The sequence below is a fragment of the Cucurbita pepo genome, chromosome LG12, assembly GCF_002806865.2.
Source record: "Cucurbita pepo subsp. pepo cultivar mu-cu-16 chromosome LG12, ASM280686v2, whole genome shotgun sequence".
NCBI lineage: Eukaryota > Viridiplantae > Streptophyta > Magnoliopsida > Cucurbitales > Cucurbitaceae > Cucurbita > Cucurbita pepo.
Genome location: NC_036649.1, coordinates 8,179,978 through 8,203,513, shown reverse-complemented (window position 1 = coordinate 8,203,513; position 23,536 = coordinate 8,179,978). Strand labels below are relative to the sequence as shown.

General features: G+C 34.4%; 3 protein-coding genes and 2 long non-coding RNA genes across 8 annotated transcripts; 2 read left to right on the top strand and 3 right to left on the bottom strand.

The window, feature by feature from the left end:
• The first annotated feature begins 260 nt into the window (after positions 1-260).
• Positions 261-761, top strand: LOC111807438 (classical arabinogalactan protein 26-like). Its single transcript, XM_023693171.1, has one exon. It carries the CDS (start codon positions 298-300, stop codon positions 703-705), a length of 408 nt encoding a protein of 135 aa, XP_023548939.1. The 5' UTR covers positions 261-297; the 3' UTR covers positions 706-761.
• A 1,808-nt stretch (positions 762-2,569) lies between these two features.
• Positions 2,570-4,806, bottom strand: LOC111807439. Its single transcript, XR_002816943.1, has 3 exons — positions 4,659-4,806; positions 3,701-3,797; positions 2,570-2,730 (listed from the first exon to the last, which is right to left on the bottom strand). It is a non-coding gene; the product is annotated as an uncharacterized LOC111807439 (long non-coding RNA).
• Positions 4,807-5,204: 398 nt separating this feature from the next.
• LOC111807574 (sodium/hydrogen exchanger 2-like) lies at positions 5,205-11,571 on the bottom strand. 2 transcript variants are annotated; one of them, XM_023693355.1, is made up of 15 exons: positions 11,249-11,571; positions 10,634-10,820; positions 10,415-10,533; positions 10,109-10,206; positions 9,940-9,999; positions 9,430-9,476; positions 9,157-9,351; positions 8,520-8,566; positions 8,205-8,271; positions 8,018-8,118; positions 7,792-7,893; positions 7,175-7,313; positions 6,947-7,009; positions 6,691-6,774; positions 5,205-5,818 (listed from the first exon to the last, which is right to left on the bottom strand). In XM_023693355.1, exons 2-15 carry the CDS (start codon positions 10,796-10,798, stop codon positions 5,492-5,494), a joined length of 1,614 nt encoding a protein of 537 aa, XP_023549123.1. In that variant the 5' UTR covers positions 10,799-10,820; positions 11,249-11,571; the 3' UTR covers positions 5,205-5,491. The 2 variants fall into 2 exon arrangements, with proteins under 2 accessions (XP_023549123.1, XP_023549124.1); XM_023693356.1 differs by lacking the exon at positions 11,249-11,571 and adding an exon at positions 10,967-11,156.
• Positions 11,572-12,403: 832 nt separating this feature from the next.
• LOC111807633 lies at positions 12,404-12,957 on the bottom strand. The gene is made up of 2 exons (XR_002816964.1): positions 12,866-12,957; positions 12,404-12,775 (listed from the first exon to the last, which is right to left on the bottom strand). It is a non-coding gene; the product is annotated as an uncharacterized LOC111807633 (long non-coding RNA).
• Positions 12,958-18,775: 5,818 nt separating this feature from the next.
• Positions 18,776-22,085, top strand: LOC111807158 (protein TRANSPORT INHIBITOR RESPONSE 1-like). Of its 3 annotated transcripts, none has more exons than XR_002816919.1 (4): positions 18,776-19,485; positions 20,250-20,742; positions 20,842-21,713; positions 21,819-22,085. XR_002816919.1 is itself a non-coding variant. In XM_023692747.1 (3 exons), exons 1-3 carry the CDS (start codon positions 19,022-19,024, stop codon positions 21,637-21,639), a joined length of 1,755 nt encoding a protein of 584 aa, XP_023548515.1. In that variant the 5' UTR covers positions 18,776-19,021; the 3' UTR covers positions 21,640-22,085. The 3 variants fall into 3 exon arrangements, 1 of the variants encoding a protein (XP_023548515.1); XR_002816918.1 differs by having other exon boundaries at positions 21,806-22,085; XM_023692747.1 differs by having other exon boundaries at positions 20,842-22,085.
• The last annotated feature ends 1,451 nt before the right edge of the window (positions 22,086-23,536 follow it).

Genomic DNA, 23,536 nt, shown 5'->3' with positions numbered 1-23,536 from the left:
AAAAAAAAAAAAAAAAGTAGCTAAGAAAAACATTTCCATGTGGTTGAGAAAGGTAAAGAGACCCAACAACACATATGAAGCTTTGTCTGTTAGTATCACTTGCCAAGCTGTGTTATCACATCACAGCCCACTAACCATTAGCCACGTGTCATTCTGACTACACCTTAGCTAACTCACATCACAGGCACCCCCCCCCCTCCCTTACCTTTTCAGCTTTAATCATAACCCCTTTTTTTCCCCTCTCTGGGTTTCTTCTTCTTCGTCTTCCCTCTCTCTCTCTCTCTCTCATCCCACAAAATGGCTTCCATTTTCTCTCTCTACATCCCCATTTTCATGGCCTACACAGCTTCTATTTTTCCTTTCTCCTTCGCTTCTTATCCCAATCACTTCCCTCCCCTCATTTCTTCCATCTCCGCCGCGCCTGAATTTTCGCCCTCCCCTTCTCCGTCCCCGGCGTCGGACATTTCTCCGCTCTTTCCGACCCCCGGCGGTGCCACTCTTCCGCCGTCCTCTTTGCCTACCATCCCCTCTAGTCCCAGCCCTCCGAACCCTGATTTTATGGACGCCGCACCGGCGCCGGAAATGCCTCTTCCACCGTCTCAGTCCTTGCCGTTCTCTGCCACTGCTACTCTCAACTCCGGTGGGTGGTGTTGGTCGATTTGGGTGGCTCTTACGGCGGCTATCGTAGCGGAGGTTTGCCGGTGACTGGTTAGCCGGCGTTGTTGGGGTTTTAGTGGACATTGGAGTGTAGTTGTATTGGCACTAAACAAAAATAATCATGTTAGAGAAGGTTGGCCAAGTTCAAAATTTGAGATATTCTTGTTCTTTTTATATATATATATATATATATATATATATATATATACACCCGATAATTCTGAGTGTTGAAATGACTCGAAAATTCCACTAATTTAGAGTATTCAACTTAAACCATAAAGATAAGGTAACATTATATTCTTTTTTTTTTTTTTGTAATTTGAGTTAGATTGAATTTTTGGAGATTCAAAAATTTGAGTCAGTTCACGAGTTGATATTTTTTAGTCAGATCAATTATACCCACCCGACCTATTTGAAAATAGGATTACGACCCAACCCTACTTTTAAAATATTATAGATATCGAGAATACTTAAAGTTTGTAACAATGTTGGTGATGTGTTATGACCAGTAAATGCTTGATATTTAAATTTTATGAAATTTGAGTTACTATTATAAGTATTAAAAAATAATTAAAAAAAAAAAACCGACAACCCAACTTGAAATAGAGGGTTGGATTAAGTCGTAAACTCTATTCAGGCTACTTGGGTTGGTAACTCAACCAACCCAAAATTTCGAGTTATTCCATAAGATTTCTCCAACCCAACACAATGGATAACTCTAAATTTAGAGTATTAATACTAATTTTTTTAATTCAACCAATCAAACGGGAACTTTTGCAACTAAGTGTATTAAGTTATATTTATAATAAAATAATATTTTTGATGAAAATAAGTAATGAAGAAAAAATGTTAGTTTTTAATGAAATAGAAAAGTAAAAATGTATAAATGATAAGCATAATGGGTAAGTTGAGGTAAGTATGAAGCCTACCTAAAAGCACCTCACAAAAAACTTCCCCTTTTGGCTTTCATTGCTTTTCTTCCTCATTTTCCAACAACTCAAAAGCTTGTCCTATTTTAATATTTTAATTTCTATTTTAAATTATCAACTTTCCATTAAAAAAATTAAATCTATTTAAATAATTAATTATATATTTAGAATTTCAGTTCTTAAAATCATGACTTAAACATTAGGACAAAGTACATAACTCTTATTCAAGTTTCCCAAAACACCAACATACTTTATGGAAGAGCCCACCCCATCTAGACCAACTCTTTTACTCCACCGAAAACAAAACAATATTGACTCCAACTATTGCACTTGATCATTAGGTCTAGTATGTATCTAATTATGTATAGTTTACTATGTGCACGTCCGTGTGCCATGACGTACATATGTGTATCTATGTATGGATATAATCACGGAGAAGTGAGATGCTTCAATCATCAAACATGTGCCAATAGTAATAGAGACACTGAGTTGGAGATGCCATAAAAAAACGACATGAAATAGTTTGGTCATGTTGGATTCGAGATCATTATCATCAAGCAATGGATCATTCAATTCTTGTGGTGTATGAAAATATAAATGTGTTGAATTCTATGTTCATACCTGATTGAGGATAGCTTCTTCGTGATAAATGCACATTAGGGGCTGCCACCAAAAATTTTTTTTTTTTAATAAAGACATAATAACAAATTGTTAAGAATGAGAAACATAAGTTGGATCGAAAATGCGATTTTCATTAATGTTCAGAACGTTTAAATAGGATTGAAGAGTTACCATCGTTGACCACACAACGTTTAAATAGGATTGAAGAGTTACCATTGTTGACCACACATTCGCCAAAGGCCAGACTATAAAGTGAAGGTGTAATGGCCCAGGCTCACTGTTAGCAGATATTGTTTTCTTTGAGATTTCCCTTTTGGAATTGCCCTCAAAGTTTTTAAAACGCGTCTACTATGGAGAGGTTTTCACATCTTTATAAAAGGTGATTCGTTCTCCTCCCCAACCAATGTGGGATCTTACAATGACATTTGTTGAAGTTACGTGAGAGGTGAAATTTCTTGATTGCATCGAAGAGTTAACATCATTGACCACACTTTCACCAAGGCGTCTCATCTTGTTTAAGAACCTGTAACATCAGACACAATCAAGTGCATCTATTATATGCACAAATAAGCCATGGAAACCATTTAGATGAACGTATTTGCAAGGTGCAAACACTATCTGTCGCAGTTAAGATTGCTCCAAGTGCAAAAAAAATGATAAATAACAACACTATAAGAAACATGAAACTATGAATAGAAGAACAGAGAAAGTGGTTCGATAAAAAAGGAGATCAAAGTCACTTTCTCGAACATAATCTCTTCAGTTTCCATAAATATTGTAGCATTTGAGAGAACATTATTCCTATTGACACATGTTGTACCTGATAAATGCCTACCAAATCTATTAGATATCTGGAATAATAAATTTAAAAGGGAAGCATCCATCCCCTGTTTCAATTCTCACCATTTAAATGGAAAAAGAAAAACAAAGGAAAACAATTCACCCAACAACTTGTTGGAATAAGTGCTACAAGTGGAAACTTATTCTATATCCAGATATCATCATAGGAAGTGTATTAAAAAAAAAAAATTACAGAACTTTTACGTTCAATGGATAGCCAACTGTAGGTCTGAAAATGATGCTCTTGTAGCAGTAGGTATGAATGTAACCCGCCCAATCAGTTATTATTCATGATCTGGGTAGCTTTTGTTTTAGTTTTTGTTTTCATAGAAAATAGAGAAGGCTGAAGGTTGAAAAAAAGATACACCCAATATGATTTAGATTTATTAGCAAGTATCATTATCCAACAAATTTGTGAATATAATTTTATCTATTGTAAACCTCAGTTTCAGAAAGCAAGACTAGTTTGATATAAGTGATTTAAAGCGGAATAAATTAACAATTGAGCATTTCCTGCACCCATTATTCACTATAGTTGTAGATTAGTTTGTGCGGATTTTGTACTTCTAAAGAATTGAATGCAAGTCATGGTGATTCCTCCCCCATTTGGATATGGGGGTATATGATGAAATTATAATGTTCAAGGAATGTACCTACTGATATGATGAAGAATGATATCACACTTCCAAAAGCACCAAACAATATGATTGCCAGAAAGTTGCGAAGAGCTGTTTCTTCTTCACCTGAAACCTGTAGTAGGTGCAAAATTTAATCTAAAACAGACCAGAAAGTTAAAAAAAATAATAATAATAAACTGGAAAATCATAAACACGGCATTAAGATCTAATGTAAAGCCAATTGCCTCATAAACTCGGGGTGTTCTACACTTCCCACTCAGCCTAAAATCTATATCGTCATGGTACTAAGGGTCCATCAAGTCCCATGAAAACTTACATGGCTAGGGAAGTAACTGACACATTCGGCCAACGTTTCTTTTCAAAAAAGGCGAACAATTAGATAACAAACAAGGAGTAGCACCGCAAAGAATGTGAAATGCGCCGCTTACGGGTCTGCTTTCAGCCCCAATTGCGACAGAAACGCGAATGGACTTGAATCCATGAAGCCAAGAGCCCAATCTGGTAAATTCCGAAAGAAAATCACTGCAAAAATATTCAAATCCTTTGTATAAATTTGTTTTAGAGAAGTTTCCATTATTTAAATCTAATTTCCAGACTTCATACTTAGAATTATATCGATAGCTCGTGAATTCTTGGCTGCTTACAGATATTTAACAAAACGTCGATAATCTGATTTTAAAATCAGCCACAAAAGGCAAAGAACGATAACAACACAGCGCCAAATTTTCAAATCTTTCCACTCCAACGATTAGTGAAGAAAAAGAAAACTCGCGGCCTGGCAGTAAATGAACATAATGCCAAACGCAGAAGCTGAAAATTGGCAAGCAAAAACCACAAACCTAGAATCGTCTTCCTCAGCAACGCAAAATAAGACGAAAGCCAAAAAAAAAAAATTGTAAAATAAAATACGAAAANGAATGATCGAAGCATACACACACACACACACATATATAGAGAGAGAGAGAGAGAGAACCGAAAGCTGTAATTTGAAACTTGCAGAGGAAGGAATCTCAATGATGACCGGAGTTCTTGACGGAAGAACCCTGATGAAATAGAAGTTCATGGCGTAAAGTAGCGAAGCTTTCCTCTCCGGCGACGGAATACAATTCTCTCTCCTTGCAATTCCATTACAGAGACGGAGTTCTTCTTTGGCGCCAACGGCCAGAGCCACGAATTTATATGAATTCCAAAAGTTAAATTTTATTATTTTCATTTTAGTACAATTGCAATTCTAACCCATTTTCCTCCCAATATTACAAAAATAACCCCAAACTTGTAATTGCAAATATAACATTATCAAAATACATAATTAAATTAAGGGTAAGTTTAGTATTTGAAAATTTAAAATTTAAAATTGCAATCATTGAAAGTTGCAATTATTATCCTCTTCAAACCTTACTTAGCTTTCTAGGTCATCCACGACCGTCTGAAGTGTAAGAGTAAACTCAGGTTCTGATAGGGTAAGATTGTGACTCTAATATATATATATATATATATCAAATATGTTAAATTATGTTACTTATGTACATATACAAACGCTTTTATTAAAAACCATAATTAAAAGTTTCTAAAAATCAGATCCTCCGACATGACTTCATAAGTGCTTAAAAACGTGTTTTCGAGGGAAAAAAACATATTTCTAAGTAATTGCTAACGAGGCTCTGACCGCGCTACCCTACAGTTTCCAACCTTATTTACACATGGTAATTGTTGTGGCATCTTCTAGCTGTATATGGCTTCCTCTTCCTCATGTTATAAAGAATAGCTGTGCTACAAAACTTCATGTGTTTGCTATACAACCTGCCATCAGTGGATATACTTTTCAGTTGGTGAGCCAGGGATGAAAGGTACGAAGCCTCTTCCACCAAAGACAGGACGCATGAATCGATCATCGAACATACGCCAATAGTAATGGACGGAATGAGTTGGAGTTGTTAACAGCATACGTAAGCTGGTAGGACGGGGAATGTTCGATTCTCGAACATCGGCTTCGACATCTTCACCACCGGACAAAAGAACGTCGGTCAGCGACTTAACTGGAGAATCTGCTGCTGCTACAATTGTGGCATCTATTGGTGTATCATGCAGTGAAAGCATGTACCTTACAATGGGTTTAGTTAAGAGTCCAAATACCTGCCATAAATGTAACACCATGAAATGAAAACCTTTCTGAAGATTTTTCACATTAGAAACCTTTCAACCAGGTGTGTAGGATGAAACAGTCCACAAATTGAATGATGAAACAATTGAATAGGGCAGTCAGAGGAACAGCTAGAAACATCTAAAATTGCAACAAGAGCTAAACATAACAGCAATCACTTCACAACTCTTAATATTAGATCCACATCGATTGGGGAGAAAAATAAAGCATTCTTTACAAGGGTGTAGAAATCTCTCCCTAGCAAACGTGTTTTAAAGAAATCTCTCCCTAGCAAACGTGTTTTAAAGAAATCTCTCCCTAGCAAACGTGTTTTAAAGAANAGGGGTGGATTGTGAGATCCCACATCAATTAGGGAGGAGAACGAAGCATTCTTTTTACGGGTGTGGAAACCTCTCCCTAGCAGACTCGTTTTAAAAACCTTGAGGGGAAACCCAAAAGGGAAAGCCCAAAGAGGACAATATTTGCTAGTAGTGGGCTTAACTCGTTACATTGAACTACAACGTTATTCTAATGAGCAAGAAAAGGTAAAACTCGACCCATATTTATCTTGAAGAAACTAGGTAGGAGAATGCAATGTATCCTATTAGAGATATAGTATGTGGACCTAAGCTCTTGTAATTGTGTTTTTTGTCGTACTCAAAATGACTTACTTTAGTCTTCACCCAAAAGGCCTCGTACCAATGTAGAGGTTGTCAAACACTAATATACTCATGATTTTCCTCTTTCTTGGCCAATATCGGACTTTAGGCTCACTCCAACGGCATTATGGTTAAGATGAAGTGAAGTGAAGTAATCAAAACAGCGATATGTCAATATCTTAAACTCGATGCATCATTTCTCTTACCACATTAGTGACGAGAACAATCGTGATCGTGCTAGTAATCATAATCGCATTCTCTTGCAGCTGTGTGTACCCTGACCTTGTAAACTGCAAATATTACAAAACCCATCTTTAATCACAAAAAGTCCATACTTTTGAAAGTGTCCACACAGTTTTTAGTAAGCTGTTGGTCCTTTGTGGTTCGCTAATCTAATAAGACCTAGAATAAGTTCTTTCATAGTAAGGCAGCAAAATTATCAGAAATCTAAAGCAAGAGTACCTGATTATAAGCAAGGGCTACAGAGACAGCACCTCTCATGAGCCCAGCCCACCAAATTGTAACCTGCAAGGAATTGCCATAAGTAAAATGAATAAGTTTTAAAACCTAATATAAAATTATAAAATAAGTCCAAGGACTTGTTAGAAACCTTTTCAAATACATGAACTTATTGGACATAACTTGAAAGTTGATAGACCAAACATGTTAATTTAACGAAAATATAGCTACCTGCTGCTTAAACCCGATTCTGTCGCTCTGAGACTTTCTAGTCAAGTTCGATATAAACGAGAGCGGAAATACAAAAGCTGCCCTTGCAGCAAGGACTAAACCAAGCAGTATTAGACTTACACCAGCCGAGGTCCAAGGCCTGTCAAAAGGCAACATATTATGTAATGCAAAAGTGCAGGGCAGAGAAAGATTTGTATTAAGTACATGTATGGGTCCACAACACTTGAAAGCTATACGGTCGTTGATGTCAACCATTTCAATCTAATAGATTACATAATTTTAATCGAGGGCAAAAATGACGTCATAGGAGTTTAAACACGAGAATTCCTACTCTTGTAGCTCCCTCGATTGATAGCCACTTATTGAGCGTTATGCTAATTTCCAAGCTTGTAAAATAAAAGTTGATAAGAATCATAGGAGTTTAAACACGAGATTTCCTACTCTTATTTGAACCCATAAGCTTAGACCGATGTGTTACTGTAAATTCAATTTTATATTCATATTCTTAACAGTTTGATAATCCTTCAATAATCCTATTGATAAACTGTTTAATGACACTTATAAGAATGATGAATGTATGCATCACAACTCCAAGATAGCCAATTTAAGAATCTCACCTTCGGCCAACAATTTTCCACTTCTCAATATCCAAGGCATCCATGCCAACGTATAAGAAGATGAAAGTCTCAGAAACAAATGAGAGCGTTGCAAAAGTATGCCTACAAGAATCGATAAACAACGGAAGGGAAAAAAAACTATATCAGTACTTCAAAAATTTTAAAATACATTATTAGACAATGAAAAAGCAGCATCCAATGAGACCAAAAGAAAGAACGAACATACTTGGTGGTCACTCTTGAACTTTCAGTCACATTATGCCAAGTGTAATGGGACATGACAATCCCACAAAAGAACATGGTAAGAATACCACTAAGATTGCACAACTGCAATAAATAAGCAATTGCATCATCAAATGATAGCCAAAATCAAATATGATATCAATTAAAATCAAATATTTCTGAAGTCTTACTTCAGCAGTCATATACGAAAGGTAAGGCATTAAAATCATCAAAGCGACCTCCCGATCAGTTGAGTGCCTGAAATTTTGAAAGAGCTTAGCATATAGCGTTTGACTTCAACTTGAAATTTATACGATGACAGATACAAAAAGCCTCCGACCCTACTCAAAATAAGCAAGTTAATCGACAATTCCACTGATTCGAAGTTCCAAGTAAATCTAAATCCTTTTTATCAATGACAAGGGTCGCGTTTCATACACTACATTGGAATTCGTTTAGCAAAAGAAATGAACTTAATGAACAGAGGGAGGAAAGAAAGTGCTTGCCTGCCAAAGTACAGTTTCTTTATGATGTATGCACTGGACAGCCCAACCTGTGAATTAAAGTAGTCTCAATTTCCTAAGAACCAAAAACTGAGTTGACAGATAAACAAATTTGAATAATAAAATAGTTTATGCAGCCTCGAGGCTTTTTCCAGTGTTAACTGATGGAAAGACCGATCCGCCCCTGCCAACATTTTTCTAAAATCACATATATACAGCCCCTTCTCTTCCCAGAACATATGATATTTGTAATTCTTGCACCTTCACTGTCTTTAAGTTCCTAACAGTGTTCTATACTATTCTCGTTCACACATGGTCCATCATTTTAAATACATTTCTCAATGCCACCAAATAGACTTTGACTTGAGATTTACTCTTTTTCATGTATCTATGAGTGTTTGGAATAACTTGTGACGAGCTCGACTAATCTCATAGGACAACCGTTTGACTCTAATATACTTGGTTGTCAAGAAAACGAGCAATTTTAAATATTAAGTAGGTGATCACCATGGTTTATACCTATTTCCTCTAAATCCCTTTATTTTTCCATCTGTCACAATGAAACTAGGCCAATTCGTGGTGGTTGACTTGAGATTATTGCAAATAAGACAGGAGAAAACGTGTTGAAAAAGAGACTCACTATCACTCCCAGCAAGGTGCTCATCAAAAATAAATAGGAAAAGTTTCCAAGAAGCTGAATGGCATTGGATGAGGTGATGTGAGAGAGGTCGAATCTCTGGATTGCTTTGAAAAGCACGACAGAAGTAGCATCATTAACCACACCTTCACCAAAGACTAGACTATACAGTAAAGGAGTCTCGTCCTGATTAAGCACCTACAGCATTAGAAGAAAAATAAGCAAATTATGGGTACATTGTTGAGTGACATATAATCCACTGAAATCGACACGTACCTGCAAAGTGCAAACACTATCTGTGGCTGATAAGATTGCTCCTAGGGCTGCAAGAGACAAATTAATGAATGAATGGGAAAAAATATATTGAATAGCAAACAAGACCAAATGACAAAGTATATAATTAAGGTTAATAATCTTTAATCACTGTATAATCTTTAAATAATATGGACAGTATGAAGATGTAAGCAGTAAACCGGGGAAATTAATATTAGAAATAAAATTGAGAACTCGATTGCCTAACTTTTAAAAGTATAGGAACTTATTAAATACCTACTATTAAAGTAAAGAACTTAATAGATATAAACCTGAAAGTTGAGGGTCGACCGTGAGGAACACTCTACCAACTAAATACGTAGATGCCGAGATTGAAAAATACAAAATGCGCACACACAAAATGCAGGAAGCCAGACTCTAGTTCTAAACTATCCCATAAGCAAAATAAGAATGATAATAATGCTCTGCCTTTCTATACACAAATAAGATAAAGGAAGAAGAACAGAAACATACCAAAATAATCACCCACATCTAAGAAGCCAATATCCAATTTCTTGAATATATGTAGTGAACCTGTTTCAAGGATCTTAACGTTAATCTCGAGAAATTATAGGATGTCCCAACAAATTTAGATATACACCATCAAAAGAGAGTGAAACTTTTAGAATATAAGAGAAACTACCAAGTGATATGATGAAAAATGAGATCGCAGTACCAACAGCCCCAAACAACATGATCATTAGAAAGTTCCGAAAGAACTGTTTCTTTTTCACCTGAAACCTGAAACAGGAGAGAAATCTTAAGTTAGGAAGCTACGGCATCTCGAGAAAGAAACAAAACTCATACGAGTAAAGAAAATTTGTCAATGATGGCACCAGTACAAGCTTTATATTATACAAATAAAGTAATGTTGATGTGCTTGGAAATAAGAGTATATGAACCCACTGCAACAACAAAAAGAACACTCGACTCGATCATTATTACATACCCAGCATTAAAAATTATGGGTGGAAGAACATAAATGAAGAAAAGCTCTTCACTAAACACTAGGATACGTGAGTTTCTGCCTTTGGTTGTTAATAAGATGAGAGTTCCAGTGAAAAGACCCTGTAAACAACAAACAAATATCACAAATTCAAATTCCTGGGCTTGAAGATACACGAATACATAATACATGCGGAACTTAACAAATTTGAAGGCAACTCACAATGAAAATAGCAGTGACTGATTCATTTATCCAACGACTTTTCTCAAGAAGATGCCCAATTACAATACAAGCACAAAGAAGTAATACAAACAATGCAACGCGATGCTCTTCAGGGTCTGATTTCAAAGCCAACTTCATCACGGTGTTTCCCAAAAATGAATCCATGAAAGTAATTGAATATCAGGCACTGCAGGAAATTAAAATCATTATGTAATTGTAGCAAACATCCATATGGTCAATCCAAAAGAGGTTCAATCAAACGTCATACAATTCTAAAAAAGCTTGTTCATATGTAATTTAACATTAAGCTCCAAAGATTTTTCCAGTCCGTACCTATCAAAAATTCATCATCAAAGTGCCGGCGTAGGATAGATTTTATAAACTTCCCACCATTTTTTTCATTTTTTTGGTTCACACACAAATTTCAAAAGAAAAACAAGGAACATTACTTAACTCACAAGATTCTACTACTTTACCCCCAATTCACTCCTTCAACTACACCAATAACAGCAGAACTTCCAAGCAACGCCAGGAAGATCAATCGGATGACAATACTTCGAATCAAACAAACGTGTAACATCATATCAATAAAGCATAACATTCAAAGATTCTTACCTCAATTCAATCACCTCAGAACAGAAAAATACACCAATAATACGACCGATTCTGTTGTGCATGCAATCTCGAAGAAAAAGGGAAGGAAAATGGTAACAAGGAAACAGAATCTGTTCGCCTACCGCCAAAAGAATCGACAGAAGAGGAGTCCAAGGGATGGAATCAAAACGTAACCTCAGAAATATCAAATATGAAGGCCAGCTGAGAGTTGAAGAGAATGGAAGCTTGTAGGCGAAGGAAACTTTGTTGTTGGAACGATGGCCGTAGGATCAGAATATTGAATTCCAGTTAGCCAAGTCCGCCATTGATACCGCGATTGTGACTAATTTAAATTTTTTGTTGACCCAAATTACAATTTTGCCCTATGATAAGTCTTAAACTGGACATTTTTTGTCAAAGTTTCTTTCGTCGTTAATAATATGACGTGGAATTAACAAAATGACTAGACTGCCTTATGTGGCACTTTTTGATGAGTTGGCTAAATATATATATATTTTTTTTTAATTTACACAACATTTATGAAATTTTAATTATTAATATAATATATACGGATGAATATGATTATTTTAAAATATTTATAAATAAAAAAAACCACGACTCAGCCTCCTCCTAATTTTGATAGTATAAATTTGAATACTTAATTTTATGGCAATAAAATAATTATTTTAAAATTTTAGAGATGAAATAAGATAAAATTAAATATTGTACTAAAATAAAATTTAAATTTTATTTCTCCGTTAAAATATTTATTTACAACATAATGTTCATGGTATACGAATTGGATAGTTGTGCATTTTAATACACGTTTAAAATAATCTTATACTTAAATGTGGTTTTTGCAATATTGTTTAAAATTTATGAAAATTTACCACAAAGTTAAATAAAACATTATTATAGAAAATGAATTGTAGTTATAAATTAATTGTTAAATTATATGTTTCTATTAAACAAAGGCATATTTTGAAAAGAAAAAAAAAAAAAGAAAAAAAAGAACAATTTCAGATGTGATTTTTTCATTGTCACGTCAATCTCTAGGAAAATATACTTTTTAAAATTTTGTTTAAAATTCAAAATGAAAATGAAATTATGCAAAATCCAGTAAATAATTGAAACCAATCCAGATTTAATTTGACGTAAATTAATCGATTCAAAAAATTGAGTAAAAAAAAATAATAGCTTCAGATTAGCATTTTGGCACATTCTTCATCGCAGCAACAACCCATGTAGAAATCTCGTCTACACGGAGCGCAATCGTATTGCTGCGGCTCATGCCTGAAATGTTCTCATCATCAGCACCATGAAGAACAAACGTTCACACATTTCCTTTAAAAACAAGAACAGAAGCCTAGTTTCGCCTAGTTTCGCCTTCGAAATCATCGGAACCAGAAAACTTTTGGATCGGATCGACAAATTTCCGAATAAACAAGACCAGAAGCCTAATTTCGCCATCGAAATCGTCAGAACCAGAAAATTTTTGGATCGGATCGATGAAGTTCGGAATAAACAAGGAGATTCTTGACCTCGAATCTGAAGTTAGAAAAAAATCAAAAAAATCTAACTAGGAAGAAGAACGAATGTTAAAAATCCGAGAAAGATCGTGATTTCTGGATACAAAACCTTCGCGACAGAATCGATTTTCCCGGCTCCCAAATAACAAAAGCCTGCCGCCTCTCCAGTGAAGCGCGCAAATGACGAGCCCTAGATTGTTAGGGTTTCTTATATACAAACGATTTGGGGCAAATTGCAAATTTTTATATTAAATTGTAGTTTATTAAGTTTAAATAATATATTGAAATTAATAGTTAATTAGAAATCATTAGTAATAAGTTTAACCAATAATAATTAATTCTGTTATTATTGTTGGGCCTGAATTAAACTGGGCCTTTTAATTGAGCCCAATAAAGACGCCTAGTAGACTAATAGGCCCAATGACAATATTGTAGGGAAAGATTTCCTTAAATCATTATTGTGTAATTATATTTAAGTTAATAAATAAATATTTACTTCCAAATTAATTTAAATCTTATTTACATTAATAATATTTATCTTATTTTCCCGACCATGTACAGAATAATTTAATAAAATTAAAATAAATTATATAATAATTAAATGAGGGTCAAAAGCTAAAGTAGAGTAGGTTAGAAAGCCATCCCACTTTTTTCCTAACTCATGAATAAGGTGCCTAATAAAGGTTGAAAATTAGTATGAAAATAAATAAAGTTATTATTATTATTATTTTATTTTAATATTTTTTTTATTTTCAACCTTGTACCAAAAAAAAATTCGAGTGGGTTTTTTCCATGAATCTCTTTTACATGTGAACCATATTTTTCGTGTGTATAATTTTTAACGTCTAGTCTTTCATTAATTTATTTTTAAAAAATAAAAAATGTGGTTAGAAATCACGACTCTCCGTAATAGTATGATATTGTCCAGTTTCAACATAAGCTCTCGTAATTCATTTATAAAAAAAAATATAATAATAATTTGAAAAATTGAAGTTTAAACCTAGCGGGGTAAGATGGTAATTTCGTAGAAAAATGACAAAAACAGAAAAAAGGTTGGTGGTGGTGACACAACGCGAAGGGGAAGGCAATATTGTTAAAATCACGTGTCGGGCTGTGGTCCAGCCGTCGGGGCACGTCAGATATCGTAAAAATCCTCAGCCGTGCGATCAATTCATGGGTCCCACATCACCACCTCCCCATAATAAAAAAATTACAAATTTATACTACTGTTTTTTTATTTTTTTGGTCCATAAATTGCAAAATAATATAATATTTGTATTTAATAAATTTATAAAAAATATTTAAATGACCCATTAAATTATATTTCATTTGTAAAGTCTATTCATTATATTAAAAAAAAATTAAGTTCACAAAAATAATAATAATATTTATCAAACGATGTAAATATAATAAAGTAATTAATTTTATAATAAAAAAATATTTATTGGTGGGTCCCGATGGGTTTTCAATTATAGCCAATGATGTAACACTCCCATTAACTAAATTTTGATGTATTTAATTTTAGTGTCGTGTCCTTTTTATTTATTGAACTGCCTCCTCACCCCCAAAATATTTAATTTTAATATTTATTTTTTTGTATTTTTATTTATTATTATTGGTGGCGAAATTAATTAGAATTAGATTTTACTTTCATATGTCACATTTATGTATAGTCTTAATAATAACATATAATTTCATATTATTATTATTATTATTATTTGATTTTTATTTTTTAATTGTGGTTGCAATTATGTACCCTCGATTGTTGTACAAATTTATACAAAGACATATATGGTCCTTTCATATATATTAGTCAAAGTTTGACTTTAAGAGTCGTTTTATAAAACCCTTACGTTTACATTTAGTTATATTTTGTATTTGAGGCGCAATTCCACGACGAGATGGTAGCTATTGATGTGACGTTTGAGGTGAACTCCAATCAATTGAAATTATAACTCACATATAAAATTTTGTATTGTTGTGATGCTCGATCCTGTACGCTTAGAAATTTAAGTTAGTACCCACCCAAGGTTTGTGTCGAGACGACTTAGAGTATATTGTGTACCTTGCGAAGGGATAGTCTTTGCCTTTATAGAGAGTGGTTGTCACGAGCTGTCCCGTTGCTTCTAGGTGTTGACATTGTTACTTTCGATACGTCTAAGAGAGTGTCAATCAATAGCTTTTACTCTTCATCTATGTTTATAAATATCGTTATCATTAATATACGAACGAACACATAGTTTAAAAGTTTATATTTAAATTCAAATTTTAAAATTTATATTTAAAAAAAAAAAATATATATATATATATATATTAATAATTAACGAATGTTTTTAATTTTTTAATTGAATTACAAAGGGTGTTAAAATAAATAAACCAAAATAACAGAGATGTTGGAAAAAAAACAGTAAGCTGACGTGTAAGATTTTGATTGGACAGAAGAAAGGAGTTGTCAGCCCTTTTTAAGCCACCTCCCCTAGCATATAGACCCAACGCCCAACGCCATAATAATAATAATTATTATTAATATCTCCAATTTATAGCAATTTAAAGCTATCATTTTAAATAATTTGACTTCATTTAATTTATAACCTATAGTTTCAAATATTTCAATTGGACATTTTATATAATGGGTTGTGACATTTTTTATATTCAATTTAACCATTCGAATCATTTATTTAAATTTTTATAATAAAGTAAAATACTAATTTATAAAATATTTATTTATTCATAAATTATTTTTTAAATAGTTATAAATTATTTAAATTTTTATTTGAGTATAAATAATAAAAAATAAAATGTCAAATCATAAGATAATTAGGTATATTAATGGATAATGAATTAGTACGAAGTTTTTTTTTATAATTATTTTATTTATATATGGTTGTTTAAAAGTCATCTTCAACCTTAATAAAGCTTTGGTGGACCACTCTCATTTCTACACTGTATTATAGTTTCATTTCATTCCTTTTTATCTTTTTCTTCCTCAACAAAAATTAGGGTTTCGAGGTCGTTTTCTCGTTAAAATTGTGACAATTATTTATTTTTTAAAAGAATAAAATTTATGATACCTCAAGTAAAATATATATACACTAATTAAACGAGATCACATCTAAATAATTATTTTAAATTGAATCGACTCCACTCGAATTTATGTTTAATTTTAAAAAAAATATTATATTTTTGCTTTGAATATAATTATACATCATTTTAATTTCATAACTATTTTACCATTATTTATTATTTCGAAGATAAAATTTTAAAATAAATAAAATCTTAATTAAATGTGGGAAAATAATAAATAGATATTTTACAAATAATTATTGGTATTTTTATATATAAACTTGGGATTTGCATAAATAGTTTGCAATTAATTTTAATAATAAAATGTATAATTAAAAGTTTTGGGTTTTGTACATGCCACTTCACGTGCAAGCAGGTCTCAAAGTTGCAAATCAAAGCCCCTAAAAGTCGTACAATTTGTTTTTAATATTTAATAAAAAAAAAATATATATTCTGACAGTTTAACAAAAATAAATTATTGGAAAGTCATCACCTAGGATTATTAAATCTTTATTATTACACGACATCCAACAATACAACATTATTCTATTTATTTGTTACATTAATTTTCACAAATTATCTATTATTTTTTTACGACATAAATCAATTAAATTACACACAAATTAATTGTATTAAATTGTTTAATTTTCAAATTTTTTTAAAAATCAAGAAAATTAAGTATTTAGCGGTGTATTCATATATTATTTAGTTTACTTGATTTTAAAAATAATAATTAAATAAATATTTTTAAATACCCTTCTGCGCTCGAGTTTAAGAGAGATTCCCGGGGAACCATGCGTGGGGGTTGTTGCTTAATTTCAATTAATTTGTTTATGTCGTAATTTAAGTCTTAATCACGGCCTTTTATTTTACTAATTAACTATTGAACCTCACGTGCATGACAACTCACAATAAATTATTATTTTATTTATTTTTTTTATTTTTTTTTGTAATTTTTAAGTACAACTACGAGTGTGTATTTACGTCCATAAATATAATCTCAGTATAATTCTGTTTAGTTAATGGAGAGAAATCTCTCTCTAATTCCTACTTCTGTTTTGGAGCGGGTCCCATTAATTAAATTAACATCTCTAATTGTCATATTCATCGTCCTTGAATAATTGAAAAATAAAAGAAAAATAATTCAATTTTACAGTTGCATTTAATGGTTGAAATAAATTAGGCTCGTACTCATAGTTTGACAATGGAACATTAAATAAATTATGACAGAGCTACACAAATAAAATTATATTTTTAGTTTAATATTTTAATTAGTTAATCTAACATATAGTTTGAAGTCTTTATAATTCAGACAGCACGACACTAAAGCAACATGTCTTGACTTCGGTTATATTGATAACCATTCGATAAATTTGGTGATAATTTGACAAATTATTAGTTTTTTTTTAATATTTATTTGTATTATTTATATGGAATTTCTTTATGGTCAACCAACGAAAATAATTAATTGTAGCAAAGAAAATGAAACGTGAAAAGGAAATATATTATTGGTTAATAAAAGAATTAAATTATAATTAAAAAAAAAGTTTAGGATTGCGACAAGGCTTCGGGGATGGCCATCGATAAGGACGCCCACCATGGCACAATCCAACGGTGAAGATCTTCTATACAAACTAGACTCAATCTCTACCGTCCATTATAACCTCTCAGCTTTTGGACATAAAAGGGACAGGTCCATGCACTCCATGCTGAACCATCGCAGCTCCATAATACAATGTCCTTTTCTCACACGGACGAAATTACCCTCCATCTCCACGGACATGGCAAGGGCCTTTTTCGTCATTCAGCATACCCCTCGCCTGCCCCTTGCAGTAACTATTGACAATCTTTTTTCGCTTTTAAACTGTGAACTGTAAAAAGGTAAATGAAAAAGCAAATTTAAACCTAAAAGAAAAAAAAAAAATTTTTTTATAAAATTTTAACTTTATTTTTGTCCATTTGTAGCCCTCGAAATCTACGAATTTACCCTTACGTCCGTACAACGCGGGAAAAGAGGGGGGGCTTTGATTGAGATGTAACGTGTGGGCTTTTTCGTAAATTATTAAAAATCAAATTGTCATAATAATAATAATAATAATAATAATCGTTTAATTTTTTGTTTATAAAATATTTACACCTAGAAATTAAAATCACAAAAGTGCAATTCTCCTATTTTCTTGGAAGGATTTTCAAATTTAAAGTAACTTTAAACTATTTTCTTTTTGAAAAAATAATTTTTAAAATAATAATAATTGCCAATGAAAGAATGGTTTAAAAAGGCAAAAAATATAATAACCTAAATTATTTTATAATAATAATAATAATAATTGTAATAATATAAATATTTAATGAAGTGATGATAAATTAATATGAATGGTTGAACGAAACAGTCAATCCACATGATTGGACGGTCCTGATGTCGTCATACCAGATTTCACATCAATCATACCAATTTTTTTCTTGTAAAATAACAAAATATTAGAAATAAAAAAATAAAAAAAAATAAAATTGCTTGTGGTCCCCACGTCATATTTGCCCTATCTCTCAGATCCAGCCGTGCAATCGGAATCATTAGATTCCTTACCCCCGCACACTCACTCCATCTTTTGGTACGCATCGTAACACTTTATCAAAACCCATTTTCTCGTTAAGATTTCTCTTAATCTCTTCTAAATATCGTATCATTACCATATCGCACGATAACCGCACCAATTTTTCTGCGGCCACTCCTTTTCCGCCACCGGATAAGATTTCTGTCCAATCTGACGGTCCGAGTCTCTTACTTAACACGTGGCTCTTTATGGTTCGTCGATGAATATCTCCCCATCTTCCCTACCAAGCTGGCTGCTACTATTTAACCCTGGTTAAACTATTTACCTCACTCACCATTTAACTTAAAATATAAAAATAAAAAAATAAAAAAAAAATTTGAAAGGAAAAAAGAAAAAAAGAAGAGAAAAGAATAGACCTTATCCCCTCTCTCTCTCTCTCTCTCTCTGCTTCTCTGTTTCTCTGTTTCTCTGGTTCTCTCTCCAATTCTATTTGAAGGTCGTCAATGGCGTCTCAGATCTAAGGCTCTGTTATTGTTGTTGGTGGAATTCTGCGGAGAGTCTTGAGGAAGCTTGGGTTGGTTTTGAGGGATGCGACATTTTTAGGGGTGAAGAAGGGAAGGAAAATTAGGTTAAAATTTGTTGGTTGTGATATGCTGAAAATGGTGAGCGCGTTTCCAGAGGATGTGTTGGAGCATGTGTTTTCGTTTATACAGTGTCATAAGGACAGGAACTCGATCTCCATGGTGTGCAAGTCGTGGTATGAGATTGAGAGACGGTGTAGGAAGAGGGTTTTTGTTGGGAACTGCTATGCGGTGAGTCCTCGGATTGTGACCAGGAGGTTTCCGAAGGTGAGATCTGTGGAGCTCAAGGGGAAACCGCACTTTGCGGACTTTAGTTTGGTGCCTGATGGTTGGGGTGGGTATGTTTATCCGTGGATCGTTGCTATGGCTTCTGCTTATCCTTTTCTGGAGGAGATCAAGTTGAAGAGAATGGTGGTTACGGATGAGAGTTTGGAGCTCATTTCCAAGTCTTTTAAGAATTTTAAGGTTCTTGTGTTAATGACATGCGAGGGGTTCAGTACGGATGGGCTTGCGGCCATTGCTGCCAATTGCAGGTTTGTGGATTGTTGGTTATGGTTTTCGGACTTCTTGTAAGTTTTTTTTTCCGTTAAATTTCGTTCGTGAAGCGAAGTGAACACTGTGAACGAGGAAGAACACGAAGTTTTGAGGCAGTTTAATCCTTCGATTTTTGGTTTTATATTTTTGTCTTTGTATTTCTGGTTTACTCTTGTTGTATTCTCCATTTTGTACAGAATTTCACTTGTCGCTCAGGAAAGTGCTTTTTTTCATAATGTTATGCTGGGTGGGATAAACAACTACCGTTGAGCTGAGCTCAGGCTAAGCTCACTGGGAACGACGGGTTCTTCTCCATCCTTCTTACCAAATTGTCAGTCTATTTGGTTTTGTACACAGTGATGGTTAACGATGTTCTAAATCTGATCTACTTTGCTTTTGGCTTCCTTGAACATAAACTCTGCTTTGGACTTTAGATTTACATTTTCTTGAAGATTTGGAACCAATAAATTGATAGTCTAGTTGGGTTCGTTGTGCTGGAGCCTTGAATTGGGCGGCATTGTCTCTGGTAGTTTTGTTGAATCTTTGAGCTTAAACTTGTAGATTTTGAAAATCAGAAATACATCTATTGTTGTTGCTTAGAGACTGCTGTCTGTGTAGTGAAAGATTTTGATAATGGGTAATATTTGGACTGGGAAGATCTTTAGTGCCTCTTGCATAGTTGTTGGATTAGGTTTGTGGGTTTCTTTAAGCTTTTGAGATATCTGTTCTTTGTTCTTACACTGTTCGTTGTTGGCCGATCCAGGAATTTGGAAGTATTGGACTTACGAGAGAGTGATGTGGAAGATCTAAATGGGCACTGGCTCAGCCATTTTCCTGAAACCTATACCTCACTGGTATCCCTCAATTTTGCTTGTTTGGGGTCAGAGGTGAGTATTTCTGCCTTGGAGCGTCTCGTGGATAGGTGTCCAAACTTACAGACACTGCGCCTCAATCGTCCAGTTCCCCTTGATCGGCATGCCAGTCTACTTCGTCGTGCACCTCAGCTGGTTGAGTTTGGCGCTGGATGCTACACAGCTGACTTGAGATCGGAAGTTTTTTCGAACTTAACTGGGGCGTTTACAAGCTGTACTGAATTGAAGAGTCTATCGGGATTTTGGGATGTTGTCCCTGCATACCTTCCTTCCGTTTATCCAACTTGCTCTAGGCTCACATCCTTGAACTTGAGCTACGCTATAATTCAATGTGACGATCTTACCAAGCTTATCACTCAGTGTCATAATTTGCAGAAGCTTTGGGTATGTCCTTGTTTTTGTGTCCTTTCAATAATGCATTTCTCTTCAGCTTAACGCCCAATCTTTATCATGGTCTTAGCTCAAGATGCATTGTAACTGCAGGTGCTGGATTACATTGAAGATTCTGGCCTTGAGGCCCTTGCAGGTATCTGCAAGGATCTTCGAGAATTAAGAGTGTTTCCATCCGAACCATATGGGCCGGAACCGAATGTGTCTTTGACAGAACAGGGTCTCGTCTCTGTTTCTGAAGGGTGTCCAAAGCTCCAATCTGTTCTGTACTTCTGTCGTCAAATGACAAATGCTGCCTTAGTGACCATTGCCAGGAATCGTCCGAACATGACCCGTTTTCGTCTATGTATTATGGAGCCACGAACTCCCGATTACATCACAAATCAGCCGCTTGATGTAGGCTTTGGTGCCATTGTTGAGTATTGCAAAGATCTCCAGCGTTTTTCCCTTTCTGGCCTTCTGACAGATCGATGTTTTGAGTATATAGGAACTTACGGTAAGAAGCTAGAGATGCTGTCTGTGGCATTTGCTGGTAATAGTGATTTAGGACTTCATCATGTGTTGTCTGGATGTGATAGTCTTCGCAAGCTAGAGATTAGGGACTGTCCTTTTGGTGATAAAGCTCTTTTGGCCAATGCTGCAAAGCTCGAGACAATGCGATCCCTTTGGATGTCTTCTTGCTCTGTGAGTTTTGGAGCATGCAAATTGTTAGCTCAAAAGTTTCCCCAACTCAATGTCGAAGTTATAGACGAGAGGGGTCCCCCAAATACAAGGCCTGAAAGTTGCCCTGTTGAGAGACTTTACATATACCGGAGTGTCGCCGGGCGTCGGTCTGATATGCCCGGTTTCGTATGGACAATCGACGGAGATGCTCCTCTAAGGCTTACTTGATTCAACTCTCAGCATTCCGCCGGAATCAAAGCCTAGTAAGTGCAAGCTCACATAATGGGAATGGAGATGGTATGGTAGGTTCATTCCCTTTATGCTATTTACTACTCCTAATGTAGTTCTCCGCGTCAATAACATAATTTGCAGCTCTAATTTTAATGGAGTGAAGGTACATTTTACAGAGGCAGAGGAACTCCATAGCCATTCATTTTATACATTGGCTGAGCTGTGGGGGGGATGGATAGACAGACAAGCATATTTAGTGATCAATAATGATTGCAAAGGTCTCTTCTTTCTTTTCTTCATTCTACTGTACCCAAACAGATTTATGGTCAATTTGCAGCCACCTTGTATACTATGGGCAGAATCTTTTGTTTTGTATGTTCATTAGACATTCATTTCAGATTTCAACTGAACTTAGTTCTTATCCTAAATCCTTTCTGATTGCTCATTGTCTTGCTTGTTCATTACACTGTTAGATTAGATTAGATTAGAAGGAAATATAGGCAAAGCCAAGTGAGGTGAAACTCAGGTGACTGATTGACTGACTGACTGACTGACTGACTGACTGACTGACTTAAGATTTTGTATTGGTAAATCCTTCCATTTAGAGATGATTATGTATGGAGAAAGCAAATAGCGCATAAAGAATGAGTTCTGTTAAGACTTTGGAATGTGTTTCAAAATGATGAGGAGGAGGGAGAAAGGGAATCCTTTTTTACTGTGGAGAGAGAGAGAGAGAGAGAGAGAGAAAAAGAGAGGCTTTCTCGACTGTCGAGCTACACAGTATAGATTGAAAGAAAGCTCTTTTTTCATATCTTTATGTTGTGGGTTTTGTATATTTAGGAGGCAGAACCAAAACCCACCTGAGGGAATGACCAAAACATAAAACAATCGGAGTGTTGTACTTAAAAAGACTCTGTTTCTTGTTAAGACCTTATTAACTGGCCTCACCCTCAGAAACAGAGCCTGCAAACCAGAAGAACAAATGAGAGAGAGAGAGAGAGAGAGAGAGAGAGAGAGAGAGAGAGAGAAAGTAAGTGAACAGAGGCAGAGGCAGAGCAGAGCAGAGCAGAGCAGAACGGGCAGATTTTGAAAGGAAAAGGAACAGAAAAAGGGGAAAGGGAAAAGGGTAAAGGGAAAAGGGAAAAGCAGGTCAAAGAAACGAATCTGTTTCTGTGAAAAAGTGCTTTTTGTGGTTTGTCAATTTGCAGACAGATTTATTGGTTGATGATGCCCACACGTTGCTCTTCTTCCTCCTCCATTCTTCCCCTTTTGCTCATTATTCCTTTCTAAATGATTATATTAGTGTTTCTCTAAAAGATGCGTATGGATATGCATTAATATTATTGTTTATTAGGTTATTAAGCTATAAGTTTAAGTATCCCTTTTTCTTTTAGTTTGGTTTAGTTATGTTCTTCTCAACTTTATATTTCTTCAAAAAGTTTTGGGTATCATTTTTGACTTTTCATTTTGTTTCAACTTTTTGTTGTAATAAATAATGTAGCAACCTTTCGATTCGATGAACGAGTGATGATTTTATATGATTTCACATGAACAAGAGAAGTGATGACCCCAAGTGGTAGCCATCAAGCCACACGAGGGCTTAGACGAGTGCCATGATGCGACCAAGGAAGATGGTGCATCATCTAACACACTATATAGAGTGGACATTGAAGAGAAGTCAAGGCATAAATAAGATGAGGGCAACAAAAGATAGGCTTGTTGAAGGGTCAGGTAGGGTCCCGAGCCTTAATCTTGAAAGTCGAGGTTTCGAAAGGAATTTGGGCATGTGGTTATAGAGTTAAGTTCGTCCATATAAAATAAGAATGCTCGCCAAATTTGGTGTCAATCAGACGTGGGACGGACGCTCCACAATACTGTATGACCGTTCGCCAAA

Coding starts and splice junctions, on each gene's coding strand:
- LOC111807438 (XM_023693171.1), top strand. CDS start 298: ATGGCTTCCATTTTCTCTCTCTACATCCCCATTTTCATGGCCTACACA.
- LOC111807574 (XM_023693355.1), bottom strand. CDS start 10,798: ATGGATTCATTTTTGGGAAACACCGTGATGAAGTTGGCTTTGAAATCA. Junction 8,119..8,204: donor TTTCGTATATGACTGCTGAA/GTAAGACTTCAG, acceptor TATTTATTGCAG/TTGTGCAATCTTAGTGGTAT. Junction 7,010..7,174: donor GAATCGGGTTTAAGCAGCAG/GTAGCTATATTT, acceptor AATTCCTTGCAG/GTTACAATTTGGTGGGCTGG.
- LOC111807158 (XM_023692747.1), top strand. CDS start 19,022: ATGCTGAAAATGGTGAGCGCGTTTCCAGAGGATGTGTTGGAGCATGTG. Junction 19,486..20,249: donor GCCATTGCTGCCAATTGCAG/GTTTGTGGATTG, acceptor TGGCCGATCCAG/GAATTTGGAAGTATTGGACT. Junction 20,743..20,841: donor ATAATTTGCAGAAGCTTTGG/GTATGTCCTTGT, acceptor TTGTAACTGCAG/GTGCTGGATTACATTGAAGA.